General features: G+C 38.7%; 1 protein-coding gene across 1 annotated transcript; it reads right to left on the bottom strand.

Annotated features, from left to right (window-relative positions):
• Positions 1-14,928, bottom strand: LOC103366997 (very-long-chain (3R)-3-hydroxyacyl-[acyl-carrier protein] dehydratase-like). The gene is made up of 11 exons (XM_008294877.1): positions 14,747-14,928; positions 11,306-11,351; positions 11,142-11,215; positions 10,085-10,249; positions 9,278-9,329; positions 9,020-9,130; positions 7,339-7,466; positions 4,952-5,064; positions 4,760-4,866; positions 4,545-4,676; positions 1-3,335 (listed from the first exon to the last, which is right to left on the bottom strand). The coding sequence occupies exons 1-11, from the start codon at positions 14,825-14,827 to the stop codon at positions 3,259-3,261; spliced, it is 1,086 nt and encodes a 361-aa protein (XP_008293099.1). The 5' UTR covers positions 14,828-14,928; the 3' UTR covers positions 1-3,258.

Raw genomic sequence — 14,928 nt, 5'->3', positions numbered from 1 at the left:
TACCAAAATGAGCAAATAGAAATTATCTTGGTTTCCTAGCTGACCTGAAACAGGAAAAGTTTTGTCACATTTCATGTCAGACAGTGAGAAAAAAAAAGGCTAGTGTACGTAAACTTCTGGTTTCAACTGTACGTAAACGTTTAACAGCAAGTTAACAGTACAGTGAAGTTGTAGTCTACTGTGAGCGTACTTTTGGCCTGTAAATACTCACTAAAAAACAAAAAAGGCTGCTTTTGTCTTGTTCTGTTTTGAGCTATAATTTGAATGCCTAATAAAAGCAGCAGAAACTTTAACACTTTTTCTGAGGGCACGTATGTACTGAGCAGGACATGTGACAGATAAAAACTAGACTTCATAACGAGCTCTTTGGTGGACAAACAAACTGCAGAATTTTCTGATTATTTGATCGCTGGTTCTGATCATATCTCAAAGTTCAAACTACTCCTTTAGGTCTTGTTGTAATCAAAGCACTGTTAAAGTCCTCTGATTGCATCGGAACGTTGAAAAAACAAGCATATAAATTGCTTTTTCTCAGTCCGATTCACGGGGCGAGGCTGGGGAGGCATGCGGTAATATATTTATTAATACTATCACTGTAGGAAGGTAGGCCTTTTAATTCTACACAAACAGAACTGGAGGTGCAGGGGGTCGTTATCTGGCAGAAATTCATCCACACGGGGGAAAAACACGACTGGGAGTAATAGTTAAGATAATTAGCAAGCTGGAAGCAAAGGAATTCACATGTTAAAATCGATCAAGCACTTTGTCAACACCCTCTATCTCAGTCTTCTCTGCACAAACAAAACATGAACGAGCAGCGATCAATACTTGTGAACTTCACGTCAATCCCTGCTCCTTCTTCAAACTGCTGCACCTGAAGTCTGTTTGCATCCCTGAACGAGTGACTGAGCTCTGAGCTGATGTGTGTTCTGCTTCACCAACATTAAAGTGGAACTGAACGCCCCCTGAATGTCCTGCTTTGATATGTGATGCGCAGGTGGACCCAGGGACTCTGTGTTGCACCTGGTTACAGGTGCAGCAAAGCTCATACCTGCACTCCACCAGAGCTGCATTAAGCTTCACACTTTGGTGTTAGAATTCTCCCCCATCCTTCATATATTTTCTATCATGTGGTGTAAACACTCGCTCACTGATCCCGTGACTGTCACATTACTGTCACATTTCAGGATGAGAACGAGGTTTTCCTTCACAGTTTACATCTCATCTTTTTCAGCCGTGTGCCTTTTGCAGCTTTGAAACAACAAAAGTTATGATTCTAGAGAACAGAAAACACTTCAGATCACGAGGTCTAAGCACAAGCTCCTGTTGTAGTTTAGAAATAAAACTACCTGTACAGGCCTGTATAGAGGATTGTGGATTCTGTTAGAAATAAAAGCTGTTTAAAAAAATAGTTTCCCTGAAAGTAATTTGCATGGTTTTGTTAATATTTAAAGCACTGACCGACTGGACGGCTTCATCCGAGGCTCAGTGCTTAAAATGCACTTCTGAAACCAACAAAAACAAAACTTGCAGTTCACAACTGCTGTGTTTGAATGTAAAGGCATCTCATGTAATATGTAAGTTAATTTAAAAACCCTATAAGTGGTGTATTAGCTTATTAACCTCAGCTTGTGTAATTCACATCACTGCTGACTTATTCTTCACAGAGTTAACACTAAACATGAGATAGATAATCCATCACAGATTATTTTTTCAAGTGTACGTTGAAAAATGATGTTTACATGCACACAATATTTTGAAAAAGATGATATTCCTACTAAGCTGTTTAAATGACTGATGAAAAGAAATATTCTGCTGATATTTCTGTTTGCGTACTCCCATGAACAACGCCAGCATGTTGTTTATTACAGCAAAGGAAGGAAAAATGGAATGACTTGTGCCATTTTGCATAAACAGAATTTTGTCACTTTTCTACCATTAGTGGACCATAAAAACACAGCCTCCTTCCTTATTCCTTCAACCACAAAACACCTGCACAAGTCTTTTATACGTAAAGTAAGTGTGTTTCTTCTGTTGGCCAGAAATCTGGGCTTTCCTTTTGGGCCGTGAATCTCCACCTCAGTCTTGTGAAATGTTGGTTAGTTGGTGTTTGTACAATAAACAGAACTGATGTAAACAGGCAAAGAGTCTAAATAATGCTCAGAATCAGAAAATCCTGAATTCGGAGCAACCCTTAATTCAGACTACATAAAGCGAATAGCGACATCTGGAATATTGTCCATCTCAGAATAATAGTGGAGTATTAGTGTGCATGTAAACATAATGCTGCCTTTTACGTCACGGTTCCTGTTCAAGCAGGAACGACAACCGTTTTCAAACTCTCGTGGTGTATTTCCTACAACTGATAGTGAGCTCATGAAAGCAGAGTTACTGAACCATTTTCAAAACAAGCAAACAACGTCAGGGAAATCCCTCAGATGTGTTAAAGTAGCACATAAAATCCAAACTTTTGAGACAGTGAAGCGTCTTTGAACACAACGAGAGAGCATCAGAACTGTATCAGCTTTTAAGTGCATTAACACACAACAATAAATATAACATGAAGGTAGTTATGTGTCTGTCTGACTACGACAGAGTTGTGAGTTGTAATAAATGCATTAAAAGATCATGAAGCATCAGTAAACATGTTGTAAAGAGATGTTTTGAACCAGACTGTAAAAGTTTTAAATTCATAAATAAAATGTAAATGACAGCTCATCAACTCCTCTCCTATGAAGCATGTCAACAGTAACTTGTGTATTTCCAATTATAAACATCATTGCTTCCATATTTTAATGATACATGAAGCCAAGATTCATAATTGGGCAGCAGTTTGTTGAAAACATCAGTATTGGTTTTCTTATTATATTTCCATCCTTGTTAAAATGTGAAAAACACTTCACCCACATCCCAAACCAGACAAATCAACAAACAAAACTGTGTGTACAACCGTAAATGATGATCGGAGAATGACACCTCTAGTGCAGAAATCGTAATAAACATGGACATTTTGGAGAGAATACACTTGGTAACAACTTAAACTCACGTCAGTAAAGTACTGCATCAGCCTGTACAGCGTACCAGGACACGTTTGGAGCTGGTACAGTAGAGAAAACAGTTCACCCAGTGGAGGAAAAATGTGACCAGTACTCCATCATCATCATCATCATCATCAGCTGAGTGGGTGTTTAGGAAGATGAGACAAAGAAATAAGAGGAAAAGGAAACAGGGTGTGTGCAAAGTAAGCGTGCTGATCGGTTAGTGGACCTTCCTTTTCCTCGAGCGGAACCGTCTCCTCCTCTGCTTGTACAGGTGTCGGAAGTTGATGAAGAGTCCTGTGGAGACAGAACCTCTGTCAGTATCTAGCTCATTAACTTGTTGCCATGTTTCTCTCACTGGCTGGCTGAACTGAATTGTCTCTGCAGACCAGCAAACGAAAAGTCCTGTCAGCACAGCACCGCTCTACAGACGCCTCGGGTAATTCATCAGTTCTTCCACAAGCCTTGTTACACTGCTGACGTGAACATGTGTTAACTGCAGTTTTCCAGGTTTAATGAACGTGTTTGAGTTTGGTAATCCATCACAGTGAACTTCTCCTTTTATTTGTCGAATCAGTGTTCACGTCAAGCAGGATTAACAACAAAGAAAAATAAAAACAAACAAAAAAAACCCCAATCTGACTTGCTCAGATGACTGTATATGTATGCAGCCAAACATTTCTCAGAATTTTGCAAAGAAATTACAGGTGTCACACAGAAATACCTTTTAACTCCAGCCTGCATCAGCTTATTATTACAGATTATTATTAATACTCCTTTGATCCCTAAAATCTGCCAGTGGGTTTGAAAGGCACGTTGTCTCCACAAAATCACACCATTTGTCGATAATGCAATGTGACTTTTCTAAACGATTTACGTCATTAGAGTTGTGTCATAGAGAATAAAAGACATTTTAGAGTTGTCTCTATTTCCAGTCATGGTTGTTCTGTTTCCATAGAGATGCAGGATTTCACAGTGCAGTGAAAAATGAGTCACAGTGAGTAAAAATGTGACAGGAGCAAAAAAAAAACAAAAAACACCCAAGGGACCTCGATTTACATCAAACTATGTCAGATTAGGTGATTAAGTGTTGTGGCATGGCAGATCTCCCTTAGAACTACTGTGAATCAGCTTACCTCTTTAAGTGATATTATTCTGGTGCAGTGAGAATTTCTTAAGAGGAAACTATCGCAAATAACTCACATACATATGAACCTTTGAACACTAAATCTATGACAAAATGTGTTTTTAATATCATATAAAAACTAAATGATATTATCAAAGTTTGAAATTGTTTTCTTGTTTTTTCCTGATCAGCTTTCAGATAATATACGAGTCCTGTGGGAACTTTTATTTGGACAGACGGACAAACAACTTATGCTGAACTTACAACTACGTTGACCTTGTGAACAAACACATACCATGATCAAGTTCTAAAGATATGGATGAAATGTTCTCTTGGTTGGCTGTAAGATGTGGGTGGTGATATGTCAGTGGATATCTCACCCAGAAACATGAGGACCAGGTAGAGCTGTAGAGTGTAGGAGAAGCTTAAAGAGTGACCCAGCATGGCAGGCAGGGGGAGGCTGAACAGACGGGTCTCATCGAAGATGGGCAGCGACTGGATCACAGCCACCGCTGGAAAAAACAACAGATGTCAGCAACGTTTAGCCACAACTGACACCATCCAGATTTTCTTCACTAACCAAAGAGTCACCAACCTTCAGCTATGACCCCCAGTGGGTACAGAGGGATCCACAGGCTGTATCTCAGCCACGTCAGCAGCTTCCACTCTGTGCTAATGCAGGCCAGCATGTAGAACGGATATCTGACGTAGAGAAAGAGGAGCCGATGTTAAAACAGGCAACAACTCGAGTAGGTCAGGAGAGCAGAGGAATGTGATCTGAGCCGACCTGAAGATCTCGATGGTGCTCCACAGGTAGAACACGAAGAAGACCACAGGTTTGTTCTGCATCTCCTCCACGCTGCCGAAGATGACGAACAAAATGACGTTCCTTCCTGCCACCTGCAACATTACAAAACAGAACAAACAGGATCTTAGACTGACGTAAAAGGGAACACAAATGTAGATTAGAGCTTAGTAAAACTATTCTAATTTCATAGCACTACAGGTCTGGTCTCCCCTTTCACGAGCCATGGTGCCTCCTCCCTGCTGTTCCTACCATGACTGTGGATCAAACACAGACTTACCTACAACAAGGAACAGTGTGCCGCCTCAAAAATGTGACTAAAACCAGAAATGTTATTCGAAGTTCTTGCAAAAACCTGTTAAACCTGATTTGCTGTAGTCTTGTTACACTCTCATCCAACCAGATTCTCATTGGTTGGACAACCGCCAGTGTTACTTCCATAAAGATAAAAATCGTCGCATTAACAGCCTTTCAGTAGAAAGACAAATATTTTCCAAGGCAAAAGCGTGTAACACCACGAAAAACTCCGGTTTTGCTGCTGCTCGTTGTAAACAAGTCAAACTCGGACACAGAGATGACGAAGAGTTAAGATCGCTGACGAACGATCAGCGGTGAGATCACTCACTCTGCCACAAAGTCTGAAACCAACACAGCGCACAGAGCCTCACTGACGGGTTTTCAGAGAACTACAGAAAACAGCTTTGTAAACTTTTTATCCAACTTTTTAACCAACTTATTCAACTTACATTTTTATGAACTGATTCTCATCAACTTTAAAGACAGCTCAGTCTTTGAGAGTCCAGAACATCAGAGGGCTGCATCAATAATGTTCTGCAGTAACTTCACTCATCATGTAGCTTATATCCAGCAGACACCTGTGGCCTAAACCTGAAGATTAAGTCATCAGTACAGCTGGTAGCTGTATTCATGCTGCATGGAAAGAAAAATGCAAAATGCAATTTTAAAATAAAATACCCCACATTACAGACCTATTTGTTCAGAAAACTTTTGCTTTTACTGATGCATATTGTGTTTAACGCTTTGTTGCATGTTTTTGTTCTTGAAAATTCCTCTCTGTTGTAAAGTTAAACACATACTAAAGGACAACGTGTAAAACAGTAAAATGTTCTGCCTGTGATTCATATCTTTGTTGTTGTAGCATTAAGGGACCAAAAAAGAAGCTATTTTGTTCACTATATATTTTTAATTAATCGGTCGATTAATCGGTTATCAGAATTTTTTTTTGCCAAATACCAGAATCGGCATCGGCCTCAAAAAAACCATATCAGTTGGGTCCTAGTATTTATAATTCATTAGGACTAAAAAGGCCAGCAGACAGAGGTCACTCAGTGCTCTGCGGCTGAGTTAGTTAGTTCATCTTTCTGCCGCGACCAATCAGTTGGTTAAAGGATAGGTATAATTCCAGTCAACAAAGTTTTTACTCTGCTTCACTACAGTCCTAGTTTTCACACTCACACGTTCCCTTTGGACTCACAAAAGGCTTTAAATCTTTTTTCTTCCACATACAGCGCCTACAGCAGGTATTCACCTCCCTGGGTGGGCTGTCCACTCAACATCCCATGTAGCCTGACTGAGCTTGAGCAGTTGTGCAAAAAAGAAGAAGAAAAAACTGCAGCGTCCAGATGTTCAGGCTGACTGAGACTTTCCCACACAGGTTCAATGCTCCAACTGCAGCCAAAGTTACATTTACCAAATACTAAATTGCAGGGAGTCAACACTTCACTTACTTTATGTTTTTAATTAATTGACATTACATCATAGGAATCTGTTTCCACTCTGACATTAAAGAGACTTATTTTAGAAATTCTTGTCAAAAAATATAATTGACCATGACTGAATGATGAAAAGCAGTAAAAGTTCCAACCCTTTTTAGACACTTATATGCAGAGATGCTGCCTAACATCTGTGAATTGATGTGTAAAATCTTCTACAAGAACTGACTGGTCAACTTTGAGATTGTTTATTATGAAGGCAACATTAAACAAGCTGTAAAAGCTCCGTTTGTTTACCCTTTTCAAGAACTCCACACACATTCTGAGCAAAGTAATTTCCATTGCAAATGTTTGTCTACACCACCATCATCCCTCAATGCCAGACGCTGAATGCAATAAAATAAACGCCTAATCTGTATAATAAATACACAACATGGCTCAATAATGTACGATATGTTCAGCTAGTGCTGCTATGAAGGCACAATCCAGCGCTGAATTATAAGTCGTGTGTCTAAATATTTACTGGATACAAACTTATTGCTATGTGATATATTTCTGTAACATTTCTGCAGTTTTCATCTTTGCTACTGAATCAGAAAAATCACAGTGAAATCAGGACTGAATCGCTTGCATTACCTGTATCATAGCAGGAAAAAATCCAGTCTTAACCAGACCCAACAAGGGATTAATGACCTCGAGCACGGCCATCATCTGACAGAAATACATCATATCAGCCGTGGTGTGGAAGGTGTCGTAGAACGAGTCTGTGGAGGGAGACACAGAGGAACAAACAGACATGATTAGGCAGCGCACTGCATGAGCCACTATCCATAACCATCATCATTTGCAAAACAAATCCCTGCTGTGTAGTTGTGCTCCTGTTTCTATTCAAATGAGCTCATCTGTGAATAGCTGCTCACAAACAAAAACACGGACCTCACTCAGTGTGTTTTCTGGACCTCCTGTTTGTTGTATTTCACTGCACATTGCTGCTAATTGTGTTTGGCTCTTTTCAGCTTTTGTGTTCCATAAACATCCACTAAAAAAAAAAAAAAGCTGTTGTCCAGCGCTTTATTATTTTGTCCAGAAAATAAAAAAGCTATTAAGGAGCAGAATTGTTTCAGTTTTAATTCCTGTTCTTATCTATATTTAGCCTGAACCTCTACGGTCTGCCAGTTCTGCTTTTACTCAACTGTGTGGCTCTTTGTTTCCACTTTTATCTGGGTTTGTGTGATGTGCTGAATAAAGCACAAGAACAATGAAACTGACAACAGGTTGACTAAATATAAAATGTGATGAATGCTGATCTCATGCAGGTTTTATTTCTCTGCAATGACACTGTGATAGCACAGATAAATTACTAGAAAATGCTGCCTAGCAGGTATGAAATCAAACCTTTACGACACATTTCTGAAAGTATTATACAATCATTTATAATTTTAAGTGTACATAATTTCTATTTAAGACTAAAACACAAAAAAACACAGTTACAGAGACATCAAGAAAAATGATATGAGCAGCCAGATGATCCTACAGACTGTAAACAAACCCAATTTTCTGTTTTAAACATCAGTAAACATCAGAGTTTACAGACACACTTCCTGTTTCATCTTTGATCTCCTGTATGTAGCGCAGTTGTGTACACATTTGTTTACAGTGGAGTGGGGAACTATTAGTGACATTTCAGGTATGCAAACTTTATGCTTTACTTCCAAATAAAGTGGCTAAAATAATCCGTAAACTGCTGGTTTACTGTTTACAGATTATTTCTGACTGTCATGTTTCCTGTCCTTTTGGAGCTGCAGCGATGTTGCTGTGCTCCCAGAACTGAGAAATTAACTTTATAAAAAACAATGAAAATAAAACTGCAGCTGCATATATCAGAATTATCCTTTAAAGCATTTCAAGCAAACATATTTCTTTTCTTTCTACACATGCATCACATACAAAAACATCCATCAAATCTCCGTAGTTTGTACAGAAAGAGAAACTAAATGATGCTATGCAGCCAAAAGCCAGCGTTACAAGGTGTTGGCTGAACCATCTGTTGGAACTTCTGGTACATTTAATACCAAAGTAATGCCAGCAGGAAAATGCTAAAGACAAATATTAACGATACTGCATATTCAGAGCAACAGTATAACTGTTCCTCTAAACAACCCTCGACTTGACGTGACGTCTGTGATTACACAGCCTGTAATAATCGTTTTTTCTTTTGCTTGGTGAGTAAAAACTAATCACAGGAAAGCTGTGGAAAATCCCCCGACCACAAACTTTATTTCAGAAATTGAGAGCTTTTTTTCTTTTTTGCACAAACCTTGACCAAGAATGAAGAGTCGAACCGTCATGTTGACAAAGATCCAGGAGAATCCCAGGAACTGCACCAGGTTGTACATAAACAAGTAGCCTTTCTTCAGCCCGAGGTAGGCTGAGGAAACAGAGGGAAAGGACTGAAATCAAGTAATGCTAATGAAATACTTCCAGGTCCTGTCTACAGCAAGATAAGTAATGAAGCAGCAATAACAAACATTTGAGGTTTTCATTGTTTGCAGGAGAACAGCTGAGTGCGACTCACGGTCTTTACGAATTCTTGACTCCACACTAATCTTGTTTATCTTCTCCTCCTCCTGAAAGAACAACACAGGAATCATGATCCCAGAGTAGCTAACCGAATAACTGGTTTTACTTGGTGTGTTAAAGTAATGAATCTGTTACAATCTGCATGAAATATGTGTATACTAACAGTCACGGTTTTGTATTTGATTATTACCTTGAAATAAAAATCTGCAAAAAAAACAACTGAGTCTTATTGTCACAAGACTAACCAATCAAACCTGTACAGAACAGAATAGATTTCTTTTTGCATTTTTTTCTTTATCTATATAGAAGGAGCAGAGAAAGAAATGAAATGCAGGAGGACAGAGGGAGGTACGACATGCAACAAAGGTTGCATCGAGTTAAGGAGCTGAACTGTGAATGTTGCAAACATCCTACGGAGCTCATAACATGACCTCCTAATTCTCAGACACGTCAGTTTTATTGACAGACATATTTTGTTGGATAATTTGGGAAAACTTTACCAGCAAGTCTAGTGTTTTCATTTAGTCTGTTTCTACAGTTTTAACACCCAATAAAAGATGATATCTGTCAGGCCACTTGTTTAAAATAACACCAGAGTGATGCGCTGGCTGTGCAGGGTCGACCACAGAAACACAAACAACTGTCTTAACAGAAACTACACTTGTCTCACAAAGCCTGTTAGCAAAAACAAAGACTATTTTTTGTAGACATTTGCCTTCCTAACAGACTTGAACGAGCCTTTTCCATGGTATAAAACATCTTAATGTCTCTTTGCAGTGGCTGGAAATGCTCAAGGTCTCACCTTCGCCTGAAGCTCCATCTCAGCGTCCGACTCGTCCAGCCAGCGGTCGAAGTCCGGAGCCAGGAACAGAGGCTTCTTCTCCTGCAGCGTCAGCCGGTCCCACCAGCGCTCCTCCTGCTTCATGACTTTGATGTCCACCTGCCGCTGGGTGGACTTATGGTTAATCTGAAGTCATTAAAAAAAAAAAGAAACACACAAAGTTTCTAAACACACAAAATGCAATGAAATGATGCGAGCAGTTGTCGTGTATTTCTCTCAAGAGACACGACACTCTGCCTCGTACTGTAACCGCAGGCTGTTAGCTGCTGAATATCAATGATTTTGAAGGGTTGAAGGTCATTCTGAACATCAGCAGCCATCACAGTCTGCCGAGCTTAAAACATAGCAAACCTCTTTGTCTCAGGAATAATTTAAAATGGAGTAACGTGACTGAACATTTCGGGCCGTGATGAATCAGATAATCCATCCCCACTTCAGCGATGGAGGCGTTTTTCAATCAGCTTCATCCTGACATGATTACAGCGATTTCTGGCTGGTGCGCTCGTTCAATCAGCACCATGACGCATTATCATCATTACATGTCATGTATTCCATTCATGATAAAACTGTGGATTTTTCCTCTGAACAGCAACAGAAAAGCATCTGATATGTGCAAAAAGCTTAAGCTTGTACTGGGACAATATGTTAATAAAAAAGATATAATCTGGTAGGTCGATAATGCAGTTTAGTTAAATGCTGTTCTTTTGTTTTACATGTATTTTCAGCTGTCCCTCAGTAATGATGCACGTTGTGTGCTGACCACACATCCATCTGCAATTATTCCATCATACAAGTGACATCACTGAGCTTTTAACACAGTAAGAGATAATTGGAAGTATAACTGCAAGCACATTGAAGAGTTAATATCAGACAGCTAAAAAATAAACATGATCAAAATTTGTGTTTCTGAACTTTAGTCTTTAATTTATTGTTGTTATAATTGTTTAATAACAATGTAAATACAATCACAAAGAGGGAGAAAAGAGCAACCATAAATGTAATAATAAAGGATCATTACCTCTGGTCTAACGGGTTCCAGGAACTCCAGACTGAACTCATATTCATTATCTCCTTTAGCTCCATGGCCCTGTGCTGTGAAACAACATTACTGTTTGTTATTACAACAAGAGACTTCATATTGGGACTTTTTTTTTTTTTCCTTGCACAAATTTTCGTACCAACCTCTGAACTGAAGTGTGTTGTTTTCTTGCAGGCTGATATTGAGATTCTGGAAAACACAAAGGCAGCTGTCACAACTCAGAAATGACACAAAATGGACAAAATGATGAGGAGGAAATTAAAGAATAACTCATTAAGATTATATAACTTTGCTTTAAAACCCCCATTAAATGACCAAATGTGTTGTACAGGTTACAGCTTTCTCTGGCTGGTGCACTCAACCCCGCCGGCTCTGAGTGAAGATGTAAAGCTTTAAAATCAGAATACAAGCCCGCACCAACATTAATAACCAACATGATAAAAAAGAGAATACAAGCAGCAATTTACATTTTTAACCAATTTTGTTAATCCTCTAAAACCCAAATGCCATGTACCTTAAAATAAATACAAATAGAAAATAAATAAATCACCATTTATCAAAGTCTAAAGGTGTAAAAACGGATAGAATTGTCAGATTTTCAGCTTTCCAATGGTCCTTAAACTACTCGTCTGGGATGTGCTGTTCAGTTAGAAAACAACCAAATCTTCTTCTTTTTTTCTTCATGTCTCATTTAAAGATTCACCAAAAATACACCAAAAAAAAACAAAAAACAATTTCTTTGACATGACCAGAAGAAAATATCCAAACACTGTTTAGGCTTCATGGGTCAATGGAGTTCCAGTTACTGAAGCAGAAGAGTCACTTCTTTTATCTCATGGACAATACAGTGATTTCTGTCCAAAAAGTTAACACAGACCTGATCATGCTTTTTGTTATGTTTATGGAAAACAAAGGAGCTCGAAGGCACAAAAAATAAGAAATATTAGGCTCTGACTACCCAGCAGGATCAGTTCATTGGCGGCGATGGTGAGATGTGTTTAAGAATAAGAAAAATCTTGAACATCCCTTGACTTCTCCTTACACCTAATTAGGCATAACCCAGTCTAATACAACAGCATCGTGGTATCAATGAACTGTCTCTCATCATATTGAGAGGAGGTTCGTCCTGAATGAGCCTGATGTGTTTAACGTGACAGCTGTTCTTCTCTCGGCCTGTTTCAGGTACCATGCATCCCAAGAGGCTAAACAGGATCCAGAACTACCATTAAACATCATGCATCTTTTATAAGACATTTGTCCGACAGATGCAGGACGAAGAAGTCTGAACCTGCAAATGCTGAGGAGGAGAACAACCTGTATTTCATGTCAGCAGTGCAAACAGTCGGATAACAGAACGACAGGCAGGAAGTGAGCGGCAGGATTAGTGATGAGCTTGAGACGAAACACAGATTAAAGTCAAATTCTTAATGCTGGTTTTGATTAGCTGACACAAACTATTAAAACGTCCTGACTGCTTTCTTCTAAGCACTGATTAAGCATTTGTTTAAGTGGGGTGGAGGGATCAGGAGGTAGAGGGTCACTAATCACAGGATCTGCGGGTGCAAAGGTCCAACTGCCAACTAAACCCTGCGGTAAATCCTGTAGTAACCACGCTCATAGATGGTCGGCCTCAGAGAAAACTAAACGTGGACAAGCAGCATTCAGTTCCTAAAAACTTCAGGTCTGACTCCGTCTCTCTGTTCTTTTAAAGCATGGTTTTAAACCTTTTCCATTTGGCATTTTATTTAAAGTAAATCTTGGATTTTTCCTGGCTCATACTACACTGTAGCTACACTGTAATTTGTATTCTACTGGTAATTTCCTATCTGTAGTTCAGCTTTTTTTAATCTTATATTTTGCTTATTTTAATCCCTTTAAATCCTTTTTATGTGCGTCCATTTGCCACTGCCTTGAATTACTGTTATGTGATCGTTATGTAAGAAAGACTTATAGGAATAAAATAGCAACAGACAGTAATTACAAATCATCAAATAGCCCTAATTGTTGTGTTGTGTAGAAATGTATAATCGGGGTTGACAACTGTAGAGCGAGCAGCGACAAGACAAGGAAGTCACACCAAAGCCGTCATTTTCAGCTGTTATTCTCGAGTCGTTCAGAAGTCGTTGTTGCAGCTACCATTTTTAGAAAACTAATTCCTTTTCAACATTTTAAAAGAAATATTTTCCTCTGTATTTGATGTAGAATTAGTGGCTTCAGAGCTGTAATCTTAGTCAATTGATTAATTACTCAATTGGCATAAAATACTCGCAAATATTTTTATAATCAAAAAATAGTTTGAGTGATTATGTGAGAAAGAAAATGCAACTCAAATGTTAAGATTTGCCATTTCTATTCTCATATATGATAGTGAAGTAAATCATGTTTGTGACGTGTCTGAAATCAAAAGAAGTCACTCTGGTGTTTGTTCTATTTATTCTCTCTTTTTTTATGAGTCCGTGTCCTGACTGTGCACCTTAGTTTTGTTGTACATGCGTGTATAATGATAATAACGTATCTTGAATCTTAGTAAGTGGAAAATTGTAGTTGGCATTTAAAAAAAATATTTTCTGACCATTTATAGACAAAACGAATAGGAAGTCCGATTAAAGCTGTCATTTTCATCTGTTAATAGTTGTTCAAAAGTCATTTATTGATGTGTTAAACACAAAAAACTCTTTTACAACAGCTTTCACAGGAAGTTTTACGCATTCTTCTGAATTTGATGTTCATCTGTGTGTTTGATCAAACCACAGTGATTATATGAGAAAAAAAATGAAATCCAGATGTTAAGACTTGCTGTTGTCTTTGTTATATATGATAGTAAAGTGAATGATGTGTCTGATCAATATGACATTAAAATAAGTCACTTTGGGAAAATTACACCAGACATGTTTTTTTATTCTATTTTCTGATTTTGTATAGGCATAGTGAATAGCTGATTAATAGAATAAGAATAATCTAAAAAATTGGCGCTCTTGTTTGTTGAAGTGTAGAAACTAATGTTTGACAGCTGCAGAGAGAGCAGCTACAAATACAGGAAATCACACTAAAGGTGTCATTTTCTGCTGTTTTTCTCGAGTAATTCAGGAAACACTGCTGCAGTTTGCATTTCATATATTACGCTTTTACGACAAAGTTATTAGCATTTAAAAAAAAAAAAAACGTTCGTGTTTAGTTAAATGACCTCGACGCCAAACAATAAACGGCTAACAATACCAACAAAATTGTGTCACTTAGGCTCTATAAACCCCTAAAACACACACTTTTCTCAACACAGGGCAAGAGTATATAACATATTTGATGTATTTTCTTCATTTTGGGCCCCACAAACAACCGTTACAGGTCATTTTATCCATCTTACAAGTGTAACTAGCCGCAGCATCACTGAGCTAACCGACTGGGCTAACAGTTAAGCTAACTGCTATTAGCCGCGGAGAAAACGACAGCTAGCTAACGTTACACCTTTAACATCAGCAAAATTAAGTTTATGTGTGTTTTAAGGGATTATGTGAGCGGCGGTTAAATGAAAACTCAGTGCAAGTTGAGGCTGAAGGCAGCCAGCTGGATGTGGAGGTCTGTCCTACCTTGGCGTCGCTCAGTTCCACCCGGAGGTAGATCTCTCCGTGCCGCTGCGCCCAGTAGACGTGAGGAGTCAGGATCTGCATGTTCGCTCCGGAGCTTCTCTCGTCTACATGTCACGAAATGTGGGAAATGCTACTGAAACTGATGAGTCCTCATCTGACAGCCCCGACAGCCTCCACACGAA

This window comes from Stegastes partitus, unplaced genomic scaffold (assembly GCF_000690725.1).
Source record: "Stegastes partitus isolate 25-593 unplaced genomic scaffold, Stegastes_partitus-1.0.2 Scaffold1003, whole genome shotgun sequence".
NCBI lineage: Eukaryota > Metazoa > Chordata > Actinopteri > Pomacentridae > Stegastes > Stegastes partitus.
This window is presented reverse-complemented; position numbering and strand designations above follow the sequence as displayed.